This window comes from Pogonomyrmex barbatus, unplaced genomic scaffold (genome assembly GCF_055798465.1).
Source record: "Pogonomyrmex barbatus isolate J1 unplaced genomic scaffold, ASM5579846v1 scaffold3, whole genome shotgun sequence".
In the NCBI taxonomy this organism is placed as follows: Eukaryota; Metazoa; Arthropoda; class Insecta; order Hymenoptera; family Formicidae; genus Pogonomyrmex; species Pogonomyrmex barbatus.
Window position 1 is genome coordinate 3,710,406 of NW_028297127.1, and position 25,847 is coordinate 3,736,252.

Here is a 25,847-nt window from a genome sequence, read left to right on the forward strand (position 1 = left end):
ACATAGTAAAATAAAACTGCCGCGTTCTCTCGAGTTAAACGACGGGGCAGGCATGCGAAAAATAACGGAAGGGCAATTTCTTCGTTCCCGAGTAGACTGCTGGTGCGACTACGCGCGTTTCGAGAATGCGTGACACCGCATCGTGCTCTATCAGTCACTCAGTCAATGACAAGTACAGTAAAGTCCGTGCGAATGTTCGGCGCCGGGACCGTCATTCTCACTTTTTACAGAAGCACATGACGCCGATAAGCACTTAATCCACTATTCCATGTAGCGATATATCACATCCCCAGAGAGAAGAGCGACAACACAAAGAGACAAGTTTTTGTGTTTAACGCTGCAGTTATGAAAATGCAGTTAATAGATAACACTTTGTTACGTGTTTTGTTACGGCGTGAATTTTAATCAAGTGGAAAAAAACGGAAAAAGATCTTTAATCTTGATTCTCGATTATTCTTTCTCGTTTTAAAAATTATTTTCAAACTTTCTTTTTTCTGTTAAATAAAATAAAATTTATAAACATTTATTAAATATTTACAATAATTAATCAATATTTATCATTTATTTTCATTGCTTATAATGAATGATTATAATGAAATTTTATTAATCTTCTAATTTTAATAGTTTATTTTGTTAATTATTAAAATCAAAAATATAAATATGAAAAACTAAATCTTTAAATAGTGACTTTTCGTTAACTTCCTTTTGCTTGACTCTTTTGAATATAATATTCTGCAATCGGTAAATATTGATTCAGAATTCATCCAGTGGAAGTCAATAACCGCTTAAACAATTCACCTATTATGCGTGTCAGAGTCGTATAATATTTCGCGACTCGCTGATTCCGCTGGTCTTCTCAGATCGAAATGCATCCGCAAACAGAGGGAGCAAAATTGTTGAAATTCTTTTGCGACTGTAGATCAGTCCCGTAACTTGATTTAACGTTGGCAGCAAGGCATAATCATAAACCATAACCGTTTCGTAAAATAAGCTAAAAAGATGGAGTGGGCATAGTATATTTTAAAAATGTACGCGTTCTTCTTACTCGTGCAATAGAAAATTCGCTTCTAGCTGTTTTTTAAACAAGATGTTATCTCTTAATATTTTCTTAACTGTGTAAATTTTATAATTAAATTAACCTTAATAATTACAACAGATATAATTAAATTTTATAATTGCACCTTTTAAGAAATTGTTTGGAAAAAAATTATAAATAAATAAATTATAATGTATTACCTCGAAATAAATGAAACTTTACTCAAACTTTACAATAATAACAAGCAATTATCCTTTATTCTTTCAATGTGTTAATTCACACTGTTCACATTAGAAAAGTAAAAGAGTAAAATTTCCGAGTACAAAATTATAGATGAGGAAGTTGAATCGTGATTTGATGAATTATCAAACGGATGGAACGCAGAAGGATCAAAGAATGAGACAACCAGAGCAAGATCGAGTTGGATTAGGACGGTCGCATGCGCATCTCGAAGAGGCCCCGACATGTCCTCGGAAACTAGGACGTCTGGTCATTCTCTCGGGTCAGGTCCTCGGATCCCCCTGGTCCGAAGACAGAAGTCGCGGTGTTCGTTCGAGGCCGTCGCTGGACGAGCGCGCGAGAGGCACGAAGCGAGGATGGTTGTTAGTGGAGGCACTGAGCATGCATTAACAGTACTCCGGACGGGCCGGTGCGGCGGTGGTTCTCTCTTGGTTCCCCGGCTTCTGCCGCCGCTCGCGGCCCCTTCTCGCCGGAGAGGACAGCCTGCTCGGCCGGACACACCGGGGGAAAGGAGTCCGGACTCGGTGCACGCGCCTTCAGTCCATCGAGGGTCTTCGTCAAAATTGCATCCCTCTGCCGACGGCGCGTCCTCCGGTTCGAAAGAGTGTCTCGAGTGTCTGGTAAACATTTCTCGAATTAACGAGGGGAAGTGAACGACGACGTGAGAAAGGGACAAATAGCTCGACGAGATCATGTGGAGGGTTCTGATCACCGGATTTTGCACGGTGAGTCTGTTCTACGGGTGACGACGTTGAGGGCGACTAATATTCGCGCTGATAACGCCACGGATATCTCCTTCTGAGGTGGAAGTAAAAGATTTTTAACGTCGGTAGCTACGGGACCATGACTAATTTTTTTCTCCCTCTTTCCGCGTGTACCGACGACAAAAGCAATTTGAGAAATCTATCGGATAAATCGTTAGACGTTTTACTGAAAAGCGAAACGGAGTTTCTGACCGATCTTAAATTAAAACTTATTAGTTTTGACAGCTTTTTTAATTAGAACGAACAAATTCTGTAAATTGTAATAAAGTGAAAGAAAAAATTAATTCCATTAAAATTTTCTTATATTAAAAGAAAAGAAATAAAAGAAATAAATTCTAGTAAAAGTTTTCTCATACTTGTTTCTAGTCTAATAACAATGTAAAAGCAATACAATTTAAAATGAATAAGTTTTGCATTTAATATGTACATTAAATTAGTATATTAAATAATATATTAAATATATATTGAAACTATATATGTATATATTCATTTATTTAATGTACTTTGAAAGCGCGCATTCATGATATTGAAGCTTCACAGGCTTCTTTTGAAGCAGCAAGTTACTCGTTATTTGATTTGCACCGTTTCGCTACTGCCTTTAACATAAATCTGTCATGAGGCAAACGAAGAGCTCAGTGCAAAGTCCCTTTTTTACGAATTTTTGCGAAAATAAATCTAAGTTTCCCAAGTTGTAAGGTAAATCCTCAGGAAACATCTAATTTTAGTTTTATTAATTTGAAATTAATATTTCTTTAGATTCTCTTAAACTATTTAGTCACTTAAGTCACATTAAAAAATTAATTTCTTTGATTTTTATTTATTCAGTGAAGATAAGCATAAAATTTGTACTCCCTATTAAATTAACGAATTTTTAGTCGAGAATGTTCACTTGTTTTATGTTTTTGCTGTCCGGTTTTCGCGTTAAAGTACGCTTTGCAATCTTTATCAATGTGAAGGACGGTTTTTCGACGACTCTTGCGGATAAATCAGGTCGATCGTGGATGATGGACGACCGTTAGATTTCCATATCATCCGTTCTTGGTGACTTATGTTTGTCGCGCGGCGCCAGGGGTTTGTTTGACATCGTGTGATGACAGTTTGTCACGCAATGAATCTACACTGTTTAGAAAATGTTGGTTTCATTGAAGGACTGTCACTGATCTCGTCTATTAACTTCTGTCAACCTTGACGCGTAATTTTTTAATATAAGAAAAAAGTACTCGCAAATATCGTAAAATTTATGATTACGAACGTGAGAAATAAAAAAAATCGCAATTTCTGTCGATTAAACTTGATGCTATCGAAACAGAGCTAGTGAGAAACAAGAATTTTACTATTATCAGTTTTATCTTCAAGCATCATTTTCGTTTTACGACATTTAATTACACTCAGTTGCATCTCGCGACTTATTCTTTTTATTTTTTATTTGTTTGCTCCCGTCGAATTCTCTTCGTTTTTTCTTTCACGCGATACCCGCCGCGATTTTGAAATATCTGCCAATAATGACAATCTCAATTAATTTCCGTTGGCGAAAGAGGCCACCGCGCGCGTGGGCGATCGCTCGAAGATATTTTGTGCTAAAGAAATGATCGGTTTTCGTTTTAACTGGGACGCGCGCACGAGGGAACGATGTTCCATTTTGCGAAAAACCCGGCGTTCGACAAGCTCGATGTATTTTTATATTACACCATTAAATCATTCCGCGTCGAAAATAATGCGCCATCGACGCGCTCTCCTCCCGTCGATCCACTTTAATTTCCCAAACCCAAACTCATTTCCCAAACGTGAAGGAGAGAAAGAATGAAAGAAAGAGGCGCGTGTAGAAGTACGCGTAATGCCTCGGTTGGGGATAATTAAAAATGCACCCAATTAATACGTGACATTCGAGGTGATGAAATACGATAACGGACAATTTAAAGCGAATCGCACGTATCGGCCGGCCGGCCGGCCGGCCGGTACGTTTGATACATTTGAAATATTAATGACTTCCTCAAATGACGAAATAATTGAATTGTGTCGGACATCTCCCCGCGATGGGTATGCGGCAATTAATTTCGCCCATGAAACGCGATATGTCGGAATGCTTTAACACATACACGCACGCAAAAGTATCGAAAGAATTATCTATATATATAATATAATATATAATAATTCCTTCGTATAAGCGGTTCATGTACACGTGCATATTTCTTGGTCATTCTTTTCAATATACCTCCATTACACGCGACATCGCGTAACAATGTATAATGGCGGACGCGGAAAAAAAATTTTTCATATATAATGGATTCGTTGAAATATATCGCGCGAACAATATTCGCTCTCACGCCGTCGATTCGCACAGCATCCGCGCGTTACCGAAAACAATTCCCCGTCACAAAGTTTAACCGAAATTTAATTAGAATACGTTCGACTTAAAGTTTAAATTAGAATTAAAATTAATCCGAGATATAGATGATTAAAATTCTAATTATGCATACAAATCTGATCGAGTTTGGAAACGCGCGAAGACGCCGCATTCTGATATAACGTTTACGCGATGATTGGATGAATTACATGATGAATTAATTATTAGAAATGTGTAAATCCAAACATATTATTATTTCTGATATTCCATTCTTTTGCAAAAGCATAAAAAGATTTATCTCAGTATTGTTATTAAAATAATGTGTTCTCGCTAATGTAGCTACTATTTTATAATTCTACCTGATGTCACAGAGAAAAAAAAAGATCTTTAAAAAATTATACTGGCAAATCTTTTTACATCTTGAATTATCATCACGCTAATAAAGACATGAAGACAATATTTATAACACTTAAATCCCAACAGGTATTCGAATAAAAGTCAAGTATTTCTAATGGATGGCTCTAAGTATCGATCCACAATAAGTGATTTAAGCTTTAAAAAGTAAGAAATTGATCAATTATAATCGAATATGAAAAGAATACTCGACTATGATTAGTCAATTTCTTACGGCTTAAAGATTAAATACTTATTGTGGACCGACACTAAGAGATGGCTTATTTTCTTAATGAAATACTCAATTCAACAGCACACACAATTTTATACTTTTAAATACTACTTTTAAATACAGTTACTTCTTGTCAGTTTTATCTTACTTCACAGCCTATTTCTTCGCTCCTCTTTCTCTCTCTCTCTCTCTCTCTCTCTCTCTCTCTCTCTCTCTCTCTCTCTCTCTCTCTCTCTCTCTCTCTCTCTCTCGGCCCGCTATAAAATTTTTCGATACGGCGACGCATCTCGGAACACTCTGTGTCTCGCGTTTTACATCCTCCAATTAAACATATTTTTATCTCGTCAAATTCCAGGTCGTCCCAGCGGTTTATTCGGCGAATAGATTCACGTCTCGCGCGTTGAGAGATTTAACTGTACCGAATTGTGTACCGGCGACAAGAGCGACACCGATGCCGCGGATGAACGAGCTTTAGTGCTAAAGTGGCATTAAAAAAACGGGATTTATGAAGTCATAAAGAGAAGGTTTGCGGTTCTCCTCGAATGAGACCGAAATAAAAGATCGGGTACTGTCCGGCTTTGCCTGACCAATCGTGGCTGCTTCGTCTCGCGTGGCGGATTTCGAGCTGTCTATCCTTTCCCGTTACGTTTGCCGGCTTCTCGACTAAAAAAAAAAAAAAAACTTGAATGTATATATATCTTGATCTATTAATAGTTTTACGAATTAAAACAAATTATTACGATCGTACCTGAACACGTGATACGATATATTCCAAAAGTTGTGACCTAAATTTCAATAATAGAATTTTTATGATGGAATTTTTCTCTTGATTTGAATATTTTATTAAGAAATCGTATTTAGGAAAATATTATTAAAAAAATATTTTTATAATAAACCACATATATTTATAAAATATATAATTATGTAAAATATAATTAATACGTAGTTACTATATTTAAATTTAATTGCATTTTCTAATTTATGCATTTTTCTTAATTTTTTCATCTGATAATCTTTATGCAATAAAGAGAAGTTGCTAAAATATATATCCAACTCATTTGCATTATGTACTGTAAAATTTTGTAGCGTCCCGAGAGAAATGCGATAATATCGAGAAAAACAGTTCGCAGCAGCGTGCAAAAATCCAGAGTTCGTATTTTAATTTATCAGAATTAATCTCTCGGCTCTCAGCTTAATTCGAAGTAAAACTCTGTCCTCTCGCTTTGCGCATTTCTCAAGCTATCATGCCGACACGCGTAATCGCTCGGCCGAAATTCCGACGAGTCGCGCAATTCCTATCAATTTGGCACCAAGTTCATCTGGAAAACAGCATTTCGATGAAAGTTGCTCGTTGAAAGACGTAATACGCGCGCACAACCGGATGCCCAACACCTAAATATTTCGATTAAGCGAAATCGCTTATTGTCGAAACCATTAAGAATATTGACTGCGTCTGCATTACGAATACTTTTTGAATAGTCGCCGATAATCGTCAATCGCTATTTAGATATTCCACTCTTTCGCGTTCCCAAACGCGTTTACTTAACAGATTTAGCGAATAATTTACAATTAGATTGCTCATCGTCATCCATTTTCTTCTTTACAATGAAAAATAGCAAAAAATTTTAATTAATTTAATTAAATTCTATCTTCAATTAAAACCAGTATAAATTTTGATTTTAAATTAAATTTTTAAAAAAGAGACTGTTCCTAAAATTCTAAATACATTTGAAAGTATTTTAAATTTGAAAAAAAAATTTTATTCATGAAAAATTTATAAATTTTTAACAATATTTTTGTGAAATGATTATTATCTTTTATTGAAATATATTTTTTGCAGACGAAATAATTCTCCAAAGTTAGAATTATATTAAAAAGTAAGAATTAATTACCTTGATACTTTTTTTAGTTTCTCTTATATATCTTCTTTTTCATTCTAGATTTTGCAACCGTTCGAAAAAAAAGGAGACGTCTCAGTGCTGCTTTTACATAATTCGCACGTTACATCCCTTTGATAAATTTTATATCAAATGCGTTTTTTGGTTTTAAAGAAACATTAATTATCTCAAACGGAATGAGCGTCATGAATTTGACAAATGCGCAAATGCAAATTTACAGCGCAAGCTTGCCTTTTAAGTTGGTCGTTGATATTTTCACGTCGCAGAGCACCTGCACGGATTATCATTTATTCCAGTTATTTTAATTCTATTAGTAGATGTAATACAGTTTTGTTAAACACTTCAAATGCAATCAAAACTAAAAAATATAAAATAACATTATTCTATCAAAAATTTGAAAATTTATTTTAAAATAAGAATTTTTATAATTATTTTACAAGAAGATAATAGATTAATAATAAAAAATAAACATGGCTCAATATATTACAATTATGCATGTTGTAAAGTAAAAATAAATAAATTATTAAAAATACTATATTAAAATGTATGTATAGCTATATAATTATGGTCCTTATTAAATCTTGTATTAAAAGTATATTAGATGATTTGCTCAAAGTAAAAATTCGTACTTGTGAGATGCGGACAATTCAATAGTAACGTTTCAATTAAAGATTGAGGTTACTCAGCTAACGAGCTGAACGATTACTCACGTAAAATTTGTCTTGAAATTCAAGATATCGATAAAAAAATGATTCACACTTGTGTGAAATAAATTATTATCGATATTAATATATCAATATGTCAGCAATGTCAGAAGAAGAGAAATCTTATTCAAAAAGGATTTTTTTGACGTATGATTTTATATAAAGATATTAATGAAAGATGAAATATAACAAAAATAAAATACAATACAAAATATGGATACAAATTGTAATCAAATTTTTTTGCATACTAATGCTTTTTTATTAATAAAAAAGTAATTAGATATAATTCAAATTAAATTTATGATTTTATTTTAGCTTTAATAATTTATGTATATTAATTTGTTTCTAAATACTTTCTAAATATAGTCCTAAAGTAAATTTAGATTATGAGATTTTATCATGTTATACTATTTTATCATATTATACATTTTATGATTTATGAGATTTTATTATGTTATATTATATATACGTATGTTTTATTATGTTATGTTATACTGTATATATAATTTCTGATTTCTATTCATATTATCTGTATATATTATGTATATGTACTTATACGTACCTATACGTATTAATTATTGATTAATCTACTGATAATGTTAAAATGCATTGTTTATAATTTTATAGCAAATAAAACAATTATTTCGACAAATTATACGATGGATGCTATTTTATTTATTTCAGTAGAAGGATCAAATAATACAGAAAATATATGTAGATAAAGCATAACTGAATTGATGCAGAAAATGTGCTATTAATATTCTTGAATATTAATATGTAACATTAATCTAGAATAAAAGGAAGCAAGATAATCAACCTATCCATTAACAACACCATCAAAAACACGGCTAATATTACGGTCCTTTCCAATTTTATCAACAGCGTAAAATATTACATGTATGTATAAAGAATTAAAGAATAAATTTGCACAAACATATGCTAGATACAAAAAGAGTTTTCTTTTAACATATATTTTCACATTAAAATGTAAAAAATATATATAATATATATATATATATAAATATATATATTATTAACGTAAAAAACAGAATAAAGATATGAACATACAAGAATATAAATAAAAAAAAAGAATAATGTTCTAGATTTTTTAATTAAAATGCATAGAAAAAAAAGAAGTAAATAATATGTTTTATATATATATATAAATTGTATTATTTGAAAAAATTATTTGAAAAAAAATTACTTCCACTCACATCTAAAAGTAATTCCAAGTAAGATTAAAAATATTTTAATATCTCAAAATCATAAATTAAAACATAAAAACGCCATGCAAATATTTTTTGATAGATCAATAAGACGTTTTCACAATTTCAAACTGTTTCTTAGATAATTTCAAGATGATTTCGTAATATTCTCTGGCATATTATTTATCTATACAAAGTTATTCCAAAAATTAAAAAGAAAAACACAAGAATAAAGCTGAAATAATAAATCAGCTTAGATACAATATAAATCATTATTCTATGATAAAAATAAATTATCAAATAGAATATTATAGATTTTAAAAATTTATGAGTCTAAAGAAGTATCAATCAAATGATTTGTTGTTGTTGTTGGATCTAGGGGTACAATAATTTATAACTTCAAAAGTACTAACAATCCGTGAAATTAGCGATGTGTAAAATAATTTGCATATTTGTAGATTTGTGAATTTGCAGATCTTGCGGTGCAAACCTAGTAATCTAAGATTTGAACTATTTACGTATTTATGAATTTAATGATCTGCCCCAGCTATTTACACAACCATGAATTTATGAATCTTTTTAACACTTTACAAACATAATGATATAAATCTTTTTCGTCTACTATTAAACTTGAAATATTTTTCAAATTCAAATAATTTTCAAATAATAAGATACCTTTATAATCAATAATTTCACCATCTCTTTTCTCACAGATCTTGTCTTTTAACAAATTTACTAAAATACTAATTAAGAAACACGATCCTATTTTTAAAAATTTCACTAATCATTCAAAAATAATCTATTACCTATATAATTCTCTCGATTAATTATTTTGACATCTTCTTTCTTAAACAATTATCCACTTTTGTTCTTAACAGTATATAATTTAAATAGAAAACATAAAGATCAGCAATCTAACCCTTGCAGATATCTCAATAAATAATCTTGCATAATTCAGTAATTGCTACATATCAATAATCAATACATTATGAAATCGATAAATAAAATCGATAAGGCATGTGTTTTCCTGGAGTCTTAAAACGAGATGAGAACATCGCTTTATGCTTTCTATCAACAATACACTCGTTCGCATCGCCGACTTGTCGCTCCGACCGGCAGCCCCCTTTAATTCGCATACGTCAAACGGCGATCACGACGCGAAATACGCCTACGTGGTAAATGCGGATGCGCTTATAGGCCGATCTGATATCCGCGATACGGTATGATTGCGAGCGAGCTATCTCGAAAAATACGGCCTACCATGACCCGTACGATGAGCACGGCCAATGTACGGCAGGCGCTCATGTAATATATAATGTGTATGGTGCACATAACGAATATCTTACGCGGTCACCAGAGCGTTTCCTTACACCGTTAACCGTATCGAAGTGGGTTCTCGGTTCTGGTCGCGTGCTGGTCACCCTGTTCCTTATGCCAATGGCAACGTAATGGCATTATAAATGTCGCCGGCAGCCGAGGCTCGTCTCCGAGTCACCGAGTCAGCGAGTGCTTTTCACGGCGATAATTAATGCGAGCGTCGCCGACGAAAGGCCGACGTGCCGGGTATCGTAACGTAGATTAATTGGAAGCTTAATCGTTTTTATTGTATCGCGCACTTCGCGAGGAAGCCTCCGGAAGTATAATAAACGTATATTCCAGCGCTATTTGGTGCGCTTATGCAAGGCAAACGACCAAGGCGGCGCGCGCAATACATACAAAGTATCAATTAAGAAGCGATTAAAGAGAAATAATTATTCGCACATTCGTATTACTCGTGTAGGTGTGTCGGGAGTTTGAGTGAAATAATTGAAACTCTTGAATAAACGCGACGGTATATATATACCAATGATAAAATCGATCATTATCCATAATGGACCATTGTCCGTAAGTTGTACGTAAATTGTCGTTATTTTTTAAGTAGCTCGTTCAAGACAAATCGCGATGCTCCATTTTTCGCAACATGATTGGCAATTATACGAAATGATAAAAGCACGAAATGATAATACAACATAAATATCCTCGTTAAGGGATATAAAAGAAATTGTTTTAATTTTCGAAGTATTGAATATCTTCTGATTATAATCCTTACATCAATCTCGGAAGAGAGCTTCCAGTTTTAATAATGCAAAAACGATCGATATACCTCGATGTGCTTTATTTTATCAATGAGAATTTCTCTCTCTTAAGTTGGAATAAGCAATATGTCCGGTGCATTTCATACGGCGATTTAGCCCGTGTTCCTCCTGACCTCGTATCCGCATCGCTCTCGCGGAAAGAAATTCAAATCGATTAAAGCGTTTATGCAATTTTGGTAAACCAGGGCAACGGGGTTCTTCTAAGTAGAAAGTAAATCTGATTAAAATTGAAAATAATGCGCGATCCGCTATAGTGCCGCGAGCGCGACTGAACGGCAGTAAATTGCCGTGAAAAAAATAGATGTTGGCTGCATAACAGTTATAGAACAATACGGTTGTTAGGTTTTAGCCGCTATTTACGCGAGCTTATTCCGTAATTCACGATTCTGAACGAACTGAACGCATTACGCCGTACGTAATCTGTGTTGTATTCATCAGCACACTATTTACATTAAATCTATCTGCTGGAACATCGTTTTAGCGCCGATTAACTATTTGCAAAATAAATCGACGCGCGTCTAAAACGTTGTATGCAAATAAGATAGATATTGTTAACGAGTCCGCGGCGTTGCAAACGTCGTGTCAAACGTGTGTCAGGGCGTAGAAAAATTTTCGTACGATTTAAGTGCAACGTGAAATGCGTTTCCGTGCACTCACAAAAATTTTCCTTTTCAAATTACAAGCGCGATCGTTAAGCTGTGCAAAAGCGAACGAGATGCGAAAGGGAGCAGGCCGAGGGACGTCATTAAACGCCGCTTCGAACGTTGTTCGGGGAGCGACTAAATAAACGCGCGCGACAGTTTCGAGAAGAGATGAGACCGATAGTAGAAAGCAAAGAAACGCCGCGTGATGGGAGGAGCAAATCGCTCCCTGCGAGCGAGCCCTGAAATCTTTCGCCGCCGCCGCTCCGTCGTGGCCGTAACATCATCGTCGACTCCTCGCTTGTTTCAGATCGCCGCCGCCGTTGCCCAGGATTACGAGGTCTCGGACATTCAGTGCAGCGGCGCGGGATCGGCGGCCGATCTTCTGACAGCGAAGATCAAAAGGCCGGTCGGCTTTAGAGGCGCGCCGCTCTTCGCGGACGACAGATCGGCGAATCCGCTCGCCGACATCCACTGCCAGATCAGGCCGGACCCGAACGATCCCCAAGAGGATAACTACTTCCTGAAGGTGACTGACTTCTCCCGATGCGGCATCCTCAAGAGAAACGTGAGTCATCGAGCGATCGAGCGAGTTACGCGGAACGGATTTTTACGGAGGGACGCCCCACGGTGATGCGCTCGTTACGTTTTCTCGGGGGCTTGCAGCTGACGTTGCACAAACGTATCTCGCGACACGGAACCAACCTTCGTGAGTCGCGATCGGTCGATAGCGATTCTAATTCGCAATTGATTCCCTCGCGGAAGCCCCGCGCCATCGTAGATAGACGCCAATAAAACTGCTTTGCGCATCTGATATCAGGCATCGAGCGCCGTTATTTTGAAAAGAGATATATTAACCAACGGCGCTCGTCCGCTACTTGATAAGACGGACATTAACTGTAACTATTCATTTAATTCTCCTGCGCATCGTTGCTACAAGTGTCCTATATTTGAACCATGACGTATCACGCGGGGGGGAACGGAAGGTGGGGCGTCCTTATAAAAATTCCAACGTTGCTCGAAAGACTGCGGCAACTTGCGTACGGTAAATCTTGTTACTAATGAAATTTTATGCGCGATAAATTTTTATTAAGTCGGAATTGATTGTGCCGTCAGGGATTCATCCACCTGCGAGTGTGGTTCCCCGCCTTTCCCGGCGTGGTGATGCTCGCTGACCAGGAGTTGATTCTGATGTGTCGGCCGCCCGAGCCGACGCTGCTGAGGCACAAGGCTGCCGGTTTCGCCGGCACTTTGTAAGTCACACCCATTCTGCGTGTACGATATTTCTGCGAAATCTTCACGAGTAATGGATGAGCATTATTTCCGCCACGCCACGCCGCGTTCGCATTTCACGTTCGCCGAAGAGCGGCATTTCTGCGCGAGTTCCTCGAAGAAACGGTTATTTCCATTTTATTTAATAATCACATTTCATAATAATAATGTAAACGTAACGTAATGAAGAAATTTTAAATGTATTACGATTCTTTGCTTTTCGCTCGAACGATTTGTGTGACTAAATCGCGAAAAATATCTTCCTCTTGTTCGGACAAAATTGAAGACGATACATATTGCGATACTAAGGGAAACTAATAGAAAAGTGTAAGTGACTTTTAATTCATGTATAAATGAGAGAGATTCGTGCGAAAGTTCGAAATTAATGATAATCGATGTAACAACAAGGGAGTGCAACACGCTGATGTGACGACGCGCGTCTGCTTTAAAGGGTTAATCGTTTCAGTCCACACGGCGCCAGGGTGTCTGGGGTAGTGGAGGAGACGCCGGGCCGTCTCGAGTACGAGGTGGCTCTTTATCGCGAGGCGACCGGCAACGTGTCCGATAATTCACAGACGGTCGATCAGGCGGTGCCGATCGGCACGAAGCTGCAGCTGCGCGCTCGCATTAGCCCGGACAGCGCCTGGGGTTACATCAAGCTGCTGGAAGTGACGGTCAGCCCCGACCCGGATCAGCCCCACGCCCCCGGCAGCGTCGTACTCGTGAAGGACGGCTGCAGAAATCGCGATTTTGCGTCCATCATTCCACATCAGCCGGCGAGGTACCGTGAGCGCAAGAACGAAGTCTTCCTCGACTTCGAGGCCTTCTTGCTGAGCTCGATGAGGGAGCGTTCCACCCTCTGGATCCACTCGCAGATTAAGGCGTGCATGGAGCCGCAGGATTGTCAACCGGTAGGTGATAACGATGATCGTTGAATGTATGATAAACGTATGATAAATGTCAATAATATCTCAGAATTGCATTTTGTCATACGACGAAACATCGGAAATATATTTAATAATTAGAATATTTATATTAGTAACATATTTTTCTGTTAAAGGCACGTACGTACACACCTTATTAGCATTACTTGCTGAAAAGGGAATTCTTTAAGAAAATTTGTAATTTATTGTTGGATAACAAGATAGAATATATCCAAGCTGGCAATATATCCATTGTAATTCTAAAACATCTCTATCAAAAACAGATGTAAATTTTCAACAATACATTATGTATAATTTTTTTAGCAACTTAGAATTTATTATTAGCAAAACAATGTAAATCTACCATTTGCATGTCCTAACTATTTATTTCTTAATTAAACTTCTTTTTTATTGTTATAAAAAATTTTTCATTTTTATTTAAACGAAATGTGAAACCACAAGAGAGACACAATTTTCTATTTAAAATTAAAATTTTGAGCTGTTGTGAAAACAATAGAACCATTTTTTAAAGAGCATTAGTCAAAAAATTTTGCCGCTGGCCGCTAATTTACTCTGTAGTGCGTGCATATCCTGCGTATTATTAGAATATAGTGATTTTGATGGATTTGTCAAAACATGAAATGCATCAAATGCACTGGCATATCGCACCGGTAAAATCTAGACAGAAAGAAAACGCGATAGTTTCAGGATATAGTATGTATGACATGCATACAAAAATCCATTATCACAACGGATGCAGTATGACATTCTACATCAAAGATATGATCAGGATAGCTGAATATAAAATTACCTATCTGCCCTATCGCGCAAGAACCTGAAATATAAAAAAATCTACTAATTATTAATATTCATAACATAAAAGATAGTTCATAGATTTTGCAAATCTAAAAATCGAGAAAAAAGGGATAAATATGAATTCCTGTAGACAGGAATTATCTGTGCCAGCAATGTCTATCTCAGTCTGTCATCTCAATCTCTATACAACCTACATTCATATTAATTTGTTCATATTACCTGTTACAATTACCTGTTTTACTTACATAATTACAATTTATTTATATCATATTTATATTACTTGCTTACACTAGTTAATCGAAATTTTTCATTCTAATTGTACAGTAATTTTTCGCAACACGGAGGCTTTCTATTAAGATACGAAAGCAATCGAATTTCTTATTGTCATCTGTTAACCCTTTGTTTTCGCAGGATTTCTGTCTCGATCTTTTCGAACCTTCCGGACATGGGAAAAAAAGAAAGAGAGCCGTCGAGGCGAATGTTGAGGTATCAAGCGAGTTTCTTCCAAAGGTCGAGCGTTTGATCAAGAGGTACAACGATTCCACGCCATACACAAAATTCAAAGAAAACATTGAGTATACAGTCATGATGCCCGATGGTACGTTCCACGTTTTTATATAAATGCTTAATTACGAAGAAATTAAATTTTTTTAACCGCATAATCGATATTAATTTCCCCAACGTCAATAACAAATAACTGAAAGAGCGAGATTAGCGTATGATTGAAATTTTGCAGCAAAAACATCGAAAATAATTTGACATCAGAGATTAACACACTCTAAAGCCATCAGGTTACATTTTTATGTAACCCGCGTAATTATTGTTTCAAATTTTATCAATAAAAATTCGTTTTTTTTCACATTTCACAAGATACTATCTACATCCATCGATTTTGCGAAAAAAGAAAATATTTATCTGGCCTTTAATGAAAGTTCGCCGACCCCCTTGATCTACATAAAGGCGAAGGAGAAAGGCGGAGATACGTAACGTAATCGTTATAGCTGCAACTAATTAATATTCCCCTCATTATCGTAGACTTGTACGACAAGGTGACGGCCGGCCTCGAAGGTAGCTGCGGAAGTTTTCTCTACGTGGCGACGGGATTGGGTGCCCTACTGGTGCTATCGGCCTTTATCATGTGTTACTTGGCGTCGCGTCTTCACAACTTGTCCTCAACGGTGCAGCAGAACAAGTCCATCGACGAGCTTGTCCGAGATCGCACCAGGAAATATTGCGACACCACGCCCGGGTACACCGGTCGTTCGACGGTGCAATAAAGCGACGGGCGATCGAAAGAGATGCATAAATCACTCTCGCGTCGAATGCTCCTCGCGAGGTGTACATTGTATCATACGAACGTTGCAACGTGGATACGCGTATCGTATCGTATATAATTAACGTAACGTTACCTCGAGACTAGAATGTTTATTTGCTAGGCTCGGAAGGAGGGCAATGTCATATTTACGAGCTACTTGACTGCTCGCCTGAAAAACGCGAGATACCTGTCCCACTTCAATGATGATGTATCTTAACGTTGCATTATTGATATAGTACGATACGATAGTCGCATTGCAGTCTTATCAAGAAGCGATCTTTCAGCTACGAGAGAAAAATAACATTCAGACGAGCGAACGATATTGCCCACCGTGAAATAAAAATAATTCTCGCGAATATGTCTGGTGGCAAACGATTGTACTTCCCGTGTAAAATAAAATTAATTTAGTTAACGATGAACGAGATGTGAAAATAAATGGAGAATTTATGAGTAGAATTTATCGGCGGATTTGACGATCTGCTGCGATTTACAATATTGATAAAGTAGACTACGTGACGTGGCCTCAGCAGGAGGCACTTTTCGAAAAATTCTTCTATACGAATATATAAAAAGTTTCTATATCTTTTGTTTAATTTTTCATTTTATGACTTTCCGATTCTAGTAAAAAAGCATATTTATTGTCCTCAAGAAGAATAATTTCTGCTTTGTTGTATATGTATATTAATGATATATAAATTATAATAATTTATCATATTTGACTGCAAAATTGATTAAGTCTTGTTACCAAGCGGATAAGTAAAAAAATGTTATTAAAAATTGATCTGTTTAACTTAACTATATTTTTTTATATCTCGAAGAACTTCGTTCGTTTATTAATTTCTAATGCACTATTTTTTTTTTTAATATTGCGCACATCATGCAATTTCTGTCGAGATTTTTATGGTCTATCGATGTTGCTCAAATGCGGAAGATGGTCTCACTATGATGAGTCTCAAACGTGCAATGCTATCACGTGACCTGATCAAACGAGCGGATCGCTCGTATAATAGAATAATAAGAATCTTCGCCGAATGCGAGGGAACTCGAACGGGACATTTGGGGTGGTTGCACGAATTTATCTCACCTTGTAAATAGACACAAATGCGGCTTGCATTTTATAGCATATCTTTTAAAATGCAAATGTTTTATACGTATATATTACGAAATCCATATATAATATATCGCAGTTATATTTTAGAGAAAGCAACGGAAGTTATGAATTAATTTATTTCTAATAGAGGGAAAAAAATTGATAGATATAAAAAAAACCTACAGTTTTAAGAAGAACATGCTTAACTTATTCATCGAATTATCATACATTTAGCTAAGTATTGTTGGAGCAATCAATATATGTCTGAGTTGCATTTTTAAATAACTTCATCTCTCTCTCGAAGTTATTTTAAAAATAATTTGCGACAACAATAAAAATCATCATGTTCTCAAGTCTGACGCATGAAATTTGTCTAAAAATAGATAAGACTCGCTCTGAAAGGATTAAAGTTTTATGTAATTAATAATAATGATTGTGCGAAAGAAAGAGAGAGAGAGAGAGAACAAAACTAATCGCGTAATAGCACACGCGCGATTCTAAGGATAATCAATCCGCGACGATCCGTGAAGGTAATTAAGAAGCGATAATATACATTACTTACGACTATTGTAGATGTGATTGTGTACAATGACTATTTATTATAAAATAAAAGGTTGGACAATCTTCTGCGCGTTACAATCTGTTCGGTGTCGATTCTTCTGTAGAAAATCACAAACTGTACAATCTTTAATCCGGCGTAATGTAGTCCAATTGTCGCTACAAGCTTATCGGCGCCATCGCCGCTACGTCAGGTCGAGGAACCTGTTTGCTGTGTTATATAGAATGTCCCAGATTCTCCGTTCAGCCACAGATTATCCGTCGACTTAACTGCCGATTCTACTTACTTTTGAAAGTAGAAAAGTCTTCGCGATTCTTTAATATCTGAGCTATCTAATATGTGAGAACGAGATATCCAATATCTGGAGAGCTCAGTTTATCTGGAACATCCTTAAACCAGCGTGTACGACAACGAATGTTACGTATTTTTCTCGCCACTCGTTTTTCTTTTTTATTTCTCATAAACGCAAACAGTTAAAGTTCGAAAATAAACGGTAACTCGTGTTCGTTCAGTCTATTCGACACGCGCTGTAAATCTAATTTCTTTGGCTCCGTTGATATTTTTGGACATACGATACTCTATAATATCTTTAGAAAATTTCTAACACTTAAATTACTCATTATAATTTGTCCGATGAACAATGCTTGTCGTAAAGTTAATTAACTATTCTATCCGGCCAAATATTTTACAAACCGCGAATTGTTCGCTCGGTCGTAAGTATCGTCGTCAGTCGAATGATCTGGACATCACTGAAAAATATGTGAATAGGCATTTGCAAATGCTTAGGAACTCTTTCGATTAATTAGACCGAATCACGAATGAAGCTCATTTACTTGCCAATCTGGATTATTTCATAATTTCTGAATAAAGGAATTCGCGTTTCAATTCGCATTTTTGCTATTTAAATGCGTAAAACATTTTCCTAATATAAAAATTATCTTATATCTTATATTGCACAATGATTAATAATAATTTTTCCTTGAAAATCACAAACACATTATCTCTACAATTCTATGTGCATAATTTGCTTAAAAATATCTGTGATTAAAAACAAATGTTCTAATGTATGCGAAAAGAATAAAAACGAGAGGATGATAAAATAATACAAAGATTATTCACATGATGAAAGAGAATAGTGGTGAAAATAGTTGAAATTCAATTGACAATTTGACTTGAAAAATATATGATTTTCGCTTCTACGCGTCTCGCATGATTGCTTATATGATTTTCAACATTTTAATTAAACAACGACATCACAATGTTCACATCGCGTGAGAGAACGATAATTAAGATACTAAGCATATCTACATTCAAAGGCTTTGTGACATACGAGATGATATACCTTCAAGACAACTCTTTAGAGATATGTCGAATATATGTAGAATGTTCCAGAACTATGACTAAAAATAAATTCAAAGTTAAATTATTTGAGTTTCTGTTGAAAAAAAAAATCTATTAAAATTAGCTTTGAAACATAATTCACTAAATACATTTCGAGAGTCAATTTATATTAGTAAAATTTAATATTTTGGACTCAGCTTTTTAATTATAATTTATTTGAAAATCTTGAAATACAACCTTGAATTCTTCTTTCTTATGTAACCATATAAGTTTGTATGTATATATTAATTATAATATTAACTACAACAATATGAAATAAAATAATGATTTTAAATTAATTAATTAACAACTTCTGTTTATATTGCCAGTTTTGTATCAAAAATTAAAATTTTATTTAATTTACTATAATTAAATTAAATCAATTTAGATAATTTACTGTAAGTAGTCAAAAAATAATATATTAATTTTTATTTATTTAAAGAAAAAAAAATAAATTGATAAAAGAAAAATTCATAGACCGAATAATTCTGATACATCGTGCATATAAAGTGTTGCATAATTTCACAATCGTTGTGTATTTTCTGTTGCATTTTGCAACAGATTAAAGACAGAACGAATTTCCACATTGCTAATCGACATTTCTAACATGTTGATTGATTATAAATATTCACTTCAACTATGTAAGGCATTTCGAAACGATAAATTAAATGTCGGTGTGATATCAAATTTACATATTAACTTTATAAAATTTGATCATCACACATACACGATGCGAATGTTCGCGGAAATAAAATAAACAATTATTCAATCCTGTCATTTTTCTTAGACTTCATGAAGGCTTCGTAAGCGGCAAGCTCTTTTTTCTCCTTCCTTAAATTTCTATCCTCGTATTCCAACCTGCAATTAGACGCTAGATCAACACGTGACAGGAATACTCGCAATAGTTGGGATATGTGGATGTATTATCATCAAAACAGATTAGCATGTATCATGATAAATGAAAATGGGATAAAATGTGGAACTCAAGAAAAAATGCTTGGTAAGATGAAGAAATTTACATATCCCATTAGAAGCAGTAAATGAATGAATGACAACAAATTATAATGAGAAGTAAGTAAATATGCGTTTATTGCAAATTGAATGGAAAATACAGAAATGCCAGATTTGTTTTCCATCAACGATTGCTTAATAATTTAATAAAGTATATAAAACAATCAGATTTTAACTGTCATCGTTTGTTGAAATTCTTAATAACCGTACAAAGCTCGTTCGGCCTAGGGGGATAGAAAGAATATGAAAAATTAATACGTAAATCTTATCTTTCCATCTAATTAAAAATTTAATTTTGCAAGATCAATTTTATTATAGGTACGAACAGGAATGGAACACAGAGGAATATATAAAAAATATCTTCAACTTCATGAAAATCTAACTTCAACTTCATGGAAATCATAATGTAATCATGATGACTCAGGGACGGAAGAATATGATATGTTATCAAACATGGTAACATATTGTTCATGAAATAATAGTGTCTCGCGTTATATTATTCCTTTTCAAACAATTACAATATATTTAATCGTATAATAACCGCGAATAAAGATGACAAATAGATAATTTTTACAAACATATTTTGTTTTAACATTAGGCAGTATCTAAATCTATTCAAAAATTTCATAATTAAAGACTACACAACATATAAATTATGAGAATGTAATATACAAATTATGATTAGAAATATCTTTATAGATAAAAATCTTAAAAAATTGTTCTTCGAAAGTCTGATAAAAAGAAAATAGATATAACACCCTGTAAAGATAGAACATACCTGTGAAGAATGATTCTTTCAACGATTTTTTCCGTTGTCATGTCGTTACCGCTGTCTAACAATTTAAATTTATTTTGTTTCTTGGGCTCCGCGTATGGATCCGAACCATCCTCGCAAGGCATTATAGGTGTTTGTCCATGACATACGACAGATACATTGAAGTGCTCCATCAGATTTCTTGTCACTGCGTACGGCGCGCCGATTACCACTTCATTAACATACTGAAAAGAACAGAAATGTATTTTTTTTTATGAGAGAACACTATGTATAAAAACATTAACCTGAATTGTAAATCTCAATCTTAAGCTTGCAATCTTATCTATTTAAATATAATTTTAAGAAATGTGGCTTATCAAATTTCTCTATTAAAAAATACGCATTAGTTTTCTATGAACTATGCAGATCAAAATCTAATATTTTTATAGTTTTGTATTTTTTGCTGTCATTTAATTATATATTCATTTAATCATATACAAACGCTTAATATATTTAATATATAAAAATGTGAAAATATAAAAAAACATATATAAAATACATTAAAATACATTAAAAATCTTAGACTGATGCAAAAAAACTCACCTTACACGCTAACACACTGAGAACTCGTTCATGAAGATTCATAATAGGATGATTGCCACATTTGTATCGATTAACTGCAGGATCCGTGTGCAAGCCAACTATTAGATAATCACCTTCCTTCTTGGCAACTTCTAAGAAGTCCAAATGTCCCACGTGGAAAAGATCGAAGGCGCCCGCCACGTACACAATTTTATCATCCGGCTGCGGACTCTTGCCGTCACTGAATTGTATAATTTTCTGCGTAGTCGGTAAAAATTGCGAACAACCGGTCCACGGACTCCGGGCAGTTCTATCCTGACCCATGCTCTTGCTTGGTTCTCTATCGACGCTGTACTCGTTGTCGCCTTGTCGAAAATGCTGTCGTGTCATCAGCAACATGCGTCCTACAAGATCGGTCGTTGAGACGCCAGCTGTTCGTTGAACTTCTCTGTGAAATAATCAAGTCCTCTTAGCAAGATGTATAAAATCTTTTTAAGAAATATTTAACTAAACATTTAACTAAACATTTAATGAAACAATATGTCGATCTAGTTAAAGTTTATAAACTGTACCTGTAGCGATCGGCTGCCTTGACTAAATGATACGTATCTACGCCATCAGCCGTCATTGTGATATCATCGCCGTGAACGCAAAAGTCACAGTTGTACTTATCTAATGTTTCTAATGTAGTGACGTAGGGCGCGGCTTCGACTACTTCGTCTACCCATTTGATGCCGCGCACCATTTTGTACCTAAAAAAAAAATTCGATATATTTCTTAATGATAATTATAATTCATAATTATAAAATTCATATGTAATCATGATCATTATTTTATCTACTTTGCTTAACATGTTTGTTCATGGAAATTTTCGTGAGAATAATTTCGAGTTTCACTGTAAGAATTTCATGAAGATTTGTTACATTTATATCGGCACAATCTTGCTTGATTGTAATCTGTAATTAACACTAGAGAAAGTAACACTTATATAAACGCGACTGAGGCAAGATTTTTGCTTTAAGCAATGTAATTTATCCTCTAGTTATTCAGTTTTTTTTACAGATATTGACCTAAAATGTCAAGGCTCTAGCAAGACCTTCTTTCCTGACACGAGATTATAGCTTCGGAATACATAAATATTTTATCTCCAAATGATAATATGAATATGAAACTCGTGTAAACATCTCTCTTCCGCAATGACTAAGGTATATTATAATGTGCTAGAATCGGAGCACTAACATCTATCATGTAATCGATGGTAGGAGAGAAACGTGCTATAGAAGTGGAAAACATTTGTATCTACTAACATGTTTCAAAAGAATAAATATACAGAATTTCAAAGATTGATTAACACATAATAACCGACTCCGGAATGACAATCAGAATTGTGAGTAGTCATTATGCCTTACATAATTTCCTCTAATGAAGCAACAGAAGTACCTTTCTTGCTCAGTGAAGACTGGTGGGCCCTTGTGTCTTGTGATCTCCTCATCATTGTGGACTCCTACCACCAGATAATCGCCTAAAGCTTTCGCTTGTCTCAAGGAATTTGCATGTCCGAAGTGTACCATGTCGTAACTGCAATTAATATTTAATTTATGTTGCTGATATTTTATTAGTGAAAATATCAATAAAATTACTTCAAGAATTAAAAAAATAAATATAAATAATGTAAAAATCAATACAAACTAAAATCATGTAATCTAATCAGAACAGAAAATTAAATATTTCCTCCATAAATATATAAGGAATAACGAATAGATGCACATATCTGTAGATATGTAGATTATTTGTGTCTCATAATAATAATATTAAACTAAAATTTGCAAATTACGAACAATCTAATAAAATTTCTGGAAAACTGGATTTTGCATAAAAATGTTTAATGAAGATAATATTATTAGAATATAACAAAATCCAATAACAATTTTTTGCAGTTATGTAATTTTGCATTTTACCGGTTTTTATCGGTTTTTTATTTAAATAATATTGAACAAGAATTTATAAATCACAAACAACTTAATAGCATTCTAGAAAAAAAACATAATTTAGCGCGAGAATGTTCAAAGAATATATTAATATTAATAATAAATATTATATAATGATTCAATAATGATTTTAGAAAGAGTAATCTATCGATGGATCTTGAATATAATAGAAAATAGCTTCGATAACTATTATATCAGTCCTGCGAATTGCGATAACGCGAAATATAAATATGATAACATGCTGATTTATATGCATCTGCGTTTCTTCTATTGCATCTAAAAATTGATAAATGATGTGCAAAATGCTCTACGTACAAACGATATCTTGATCGCTAAAGATATGAAAATTGAAATTAAAATATTCAGAATTAAAAATAGGCTTAAGATTATAATTTGAAGAGTCATAAATTATGTGAAATATTTAAAGCGAATGAATTACAATGAAAACACTAGAATCAATCATCGCATTCGAGGGTCATCGAGGATTGCGCCATCGTAAAAAAAAGGAATAAATTAGAAATAAAAAAAACGAACATCGATTACATTGCATGTGTGAAATTGCGATTACGTTTCATGTGCTTATGACTATCAGTTTCTATTCGTTAATCGATTAAGCGTTTCAAATGATTTATTTGCTAACGACATTGACAGATAAAGAAGTTTGATTATTTTTAGCATGAAGTATACAAATATTTTAAATGTGGTCAAGGAAAACGACAAAGTTTTCGAGGTCATAGAGTAAAAACTTGAGTTTCGGCGCTGTCGACATAAGCTGTTCTGTCATTCATATCATGTGTCGTTTTATATCGGAACGTCAAGCGAGAATGCTGCGAATTGTGTCAGTTGAACCGCCGGTTTCAACCAGAGACATCAGATGATTATTGCCAATCACGCGCGAGGCGATTTTGGAATATATATATCTTCGCCTATACTCGACTAATTTATTTCATTAGAGAACGAGAACTGGAGAACGCATTCGACTCTTTTCCTTTTGTTTTTTTTTCACCCATAACGTAAAGCTTATAAACTAAACAAAACCTGAAAAACCTGCATAACAAATAATGCAAATATATAATATAAAATAAATAAGTCGAATTTGAAATGTGTGTGAATTTTTAATAAATCTAAGAGTAAAATAATGTTATATATTTTTTGTTTTGAATAAATAAGTTATTTTTAAAAAAAATAAAATACGCAATATTAACCCAATGAGCAGAATGTCTAAAATCAATGCATAAGACAACTTTAAGATATCTTTAACAATTCTTTAACAATTCTAGGAAACATTTTTAAGATATCTCATAAAAAAAACTCTGAAAAATATCTTGAAGTTATCTTATGCGTCGATTTTAGATATTCTGTTCACTGGAAACAGCGTTGACTCTCATAAGCCATTTAAATTATTGTTTCGATTAAAATAAATAAATATAAAAATAAATTATTTGTTCAATTATCGTTCAAAGTTTTCACTATAAAAAATTCACATTGTTTACATGTTGATTAACAATTGCGCGGAAATTAGAGAGAAAAAAGTCAGGAATTACGTCATTTAATTCGTTTTATTCACCATTTTACTCGCTATGCCGGGAGGGTTGGACACGTATAGCCCAGCTATGATAATATCGATTGATCCGCGTTCTTAACGAAGCTCGCGGTGAGAATGCAACGTACTCCGCACCCCGCGCGTCTCGCGACATATCGCGAGCGACGGGCGACACGTGTGCGTCGCCTCGTCGGCCGGCCGGGCGCGTTCGGCGGCCTCCTCGCACGTCGCCTCCTCGGGATCTTCGTTCGACGCGTGTCTCCCCGAGACCCGGCGTCCGATACTCACCACCCGTCGCACCAGACGCGGACTTCCTTGCGGGCTTCTTCCGTCATGACGAACGTGGATGGAACGAGCGCGAGTAATATGTCCTAATATCGCCTAATGAGTCTCTATCCGCCGAATCCCACAAATGGACGTCCGACGTCCAGATATTCCGTGGGCTGATCGTGCAAAGAGAAAAAGGGCGGAAGGAAAGAGAGGAGAGCCCTCACACACGATCCGCCACCGACCCCGTCACGAGACAGACTGCGCGCGTCGCCGTTTCACACGTCGCCTTTAAAATCCCACCGCGTCCCGCACTGGCGAGTTGGCGTCATTGTCGAGTAGGGATTTAGAACTGACGCAACTCCGCGGGGAAGCTCGAATCTCCACGTCATCGAGAATGACCCTTCATGGCAATCGTGAAATTAATTGACGTGATAATAAAGCGCACGTGGAAGTCATGATTAATTTCTAGTCCCATCACGATTCATTGATGATTTGTTAATTTCAAATCCTAAATGATTAATTTTTATTTTTCGGAAGATATGGAAAGTCTCTTGATGAAATAAATCGCCTTTAACGTTGTTAAAATATATATATATATATATATATATATATATATATATTACCCGGCTGCTCGTTTAATTAGTTGACGAATATTCGACAAATTCGTATTTCTGTGATGGATTTTACCGCATTGTTATATATAGCCAGAATAAGCCGACATTCTGGCTGCGTTCCGTTTAGACGCTTATTAT

General features: G+C 34.7%; 2 protein-coding genes across 6 annotated transcripts; one reads left to right on the forward strand and one right to left on the reverse strand.

The window, feature by feature from the left end:
* The first annotated feature begins 1,287 nt into the window (after positions 1-1,287).
* LOC105430663 (uncharacterized) lies at positions 1,288-17,632 on the forward strand. 2 transcript variants are annotated; one of them, XM_025219178.2, is made up of 6 exons: positions 1,288-2,001; positions 11,903-12,160; positions 12,709-12,845; positions 13,316-13,775; positions 15,015-15,201; positions 15,639-17,632. In XM_025219178.2, exons 1-6 carry the CDS (start codon positions 1,969-1,971, stop codon positions 15,878-15,880), a joined length of 1,317 nt encoding a protein of 438 aa, XP_025074963.2. In that variant the 5' UTR covers positions 1,288-1,968; the 3' UTR covers positions 15,881-17,632. The 2 variants fall into 2 exon arrangements, with proteins under 2 accessions (XP_025074963.2, XP_088935868.1); XM_089079742.1 differs by having other exon boundaries at positions 1,292-2,001; positions 13,331-13,775.
* Positions 17,576-25,391, reverse strand: Pect (phosphoethanolamine cytidylyltransferase). 4 transcript variants are annotated; one of them, XM_011644337.3, is made up of 6 exons: positions 25,114-25,390; positions 22,735-22,872; positions 21,867-22,046; positions 21,316-21,742; positions 20,737-20,957; positions 17,576-19,818 (listed from the first exon to the last, which is right to left on the reverse strand). In XM_011644337.3, the coding sequence occupies exons 1-6, from the start codon at positions 25,158-25,160 to the stop codon at positions 19,812-19,814; spliced, it is 1,020 nt and encodes a 339-aa protein (XP_011642639.1). In that variant the 5' UTR covers positions 25,161-25,390; the 3' UTR covers positions 17,576-19,811. The 4 variants fall into 4 exon arrangements, with proteins under 4 accessions (XP_011642639.1, XP_011642636.1, XP_011642638.1 ...); XM_011644334.3 differs by having other exon boundaries at positions 17,576-19,805; positions 25,114-25,388; XM_011644336.3 differs by lacking the exon at positions 25,114-25,390 and adding an exon at positions 24,850-25,105 and having other exon boundaries at positions 17,576-19,805.
* Positions 25,392-25,847: the final 456 nt, after the last annotated feature.

Bases quoted from the DNA above. Each gene is read 5' to 3' on its own strand.
- LOC105430663 (XM_025219178.2), top strand. From the start codon at position 1,969: ATGTGGAGGGTTCTGATCACCGGATTTTGCACG. The intron at 2,002-11,902 runs GTGAGTCTGTTC...CGCTTGTTTCAG, and splicing joins TGATCACCGGATTTTGCACG to ATCGCCGCCGCCGTTGCCCA. The intron at 13,776-15,014 runs GTAGGTGATAAC...TTGTTTTCGCAG, and splicing joins AGCCGCAGGATTGTCAACCG to GATTTCTGTCTCGATCTTTT.
- Pect (XM_011644334.3), bottom strand. From the start codon at position 25,160: ATGACGGAAGAAGCCCGCAAGGAAGTCCGCGTCTGGTGCGACGGGTG. The intron at 22,873-25,113 runs GTGAGTATCGGA...TATTAATTGCAG, and splicing joins CGCGTCTGGTGCGACGGGTG to TTACGACATGGTACACTTCG. The intron at 19,806-20,736 runs GTATGTTCTATC...GTCTAATTGCAG, and splicing joins GAAAGAATCATTCTTCACAG to GTTGGAATACGAGGATAGAA.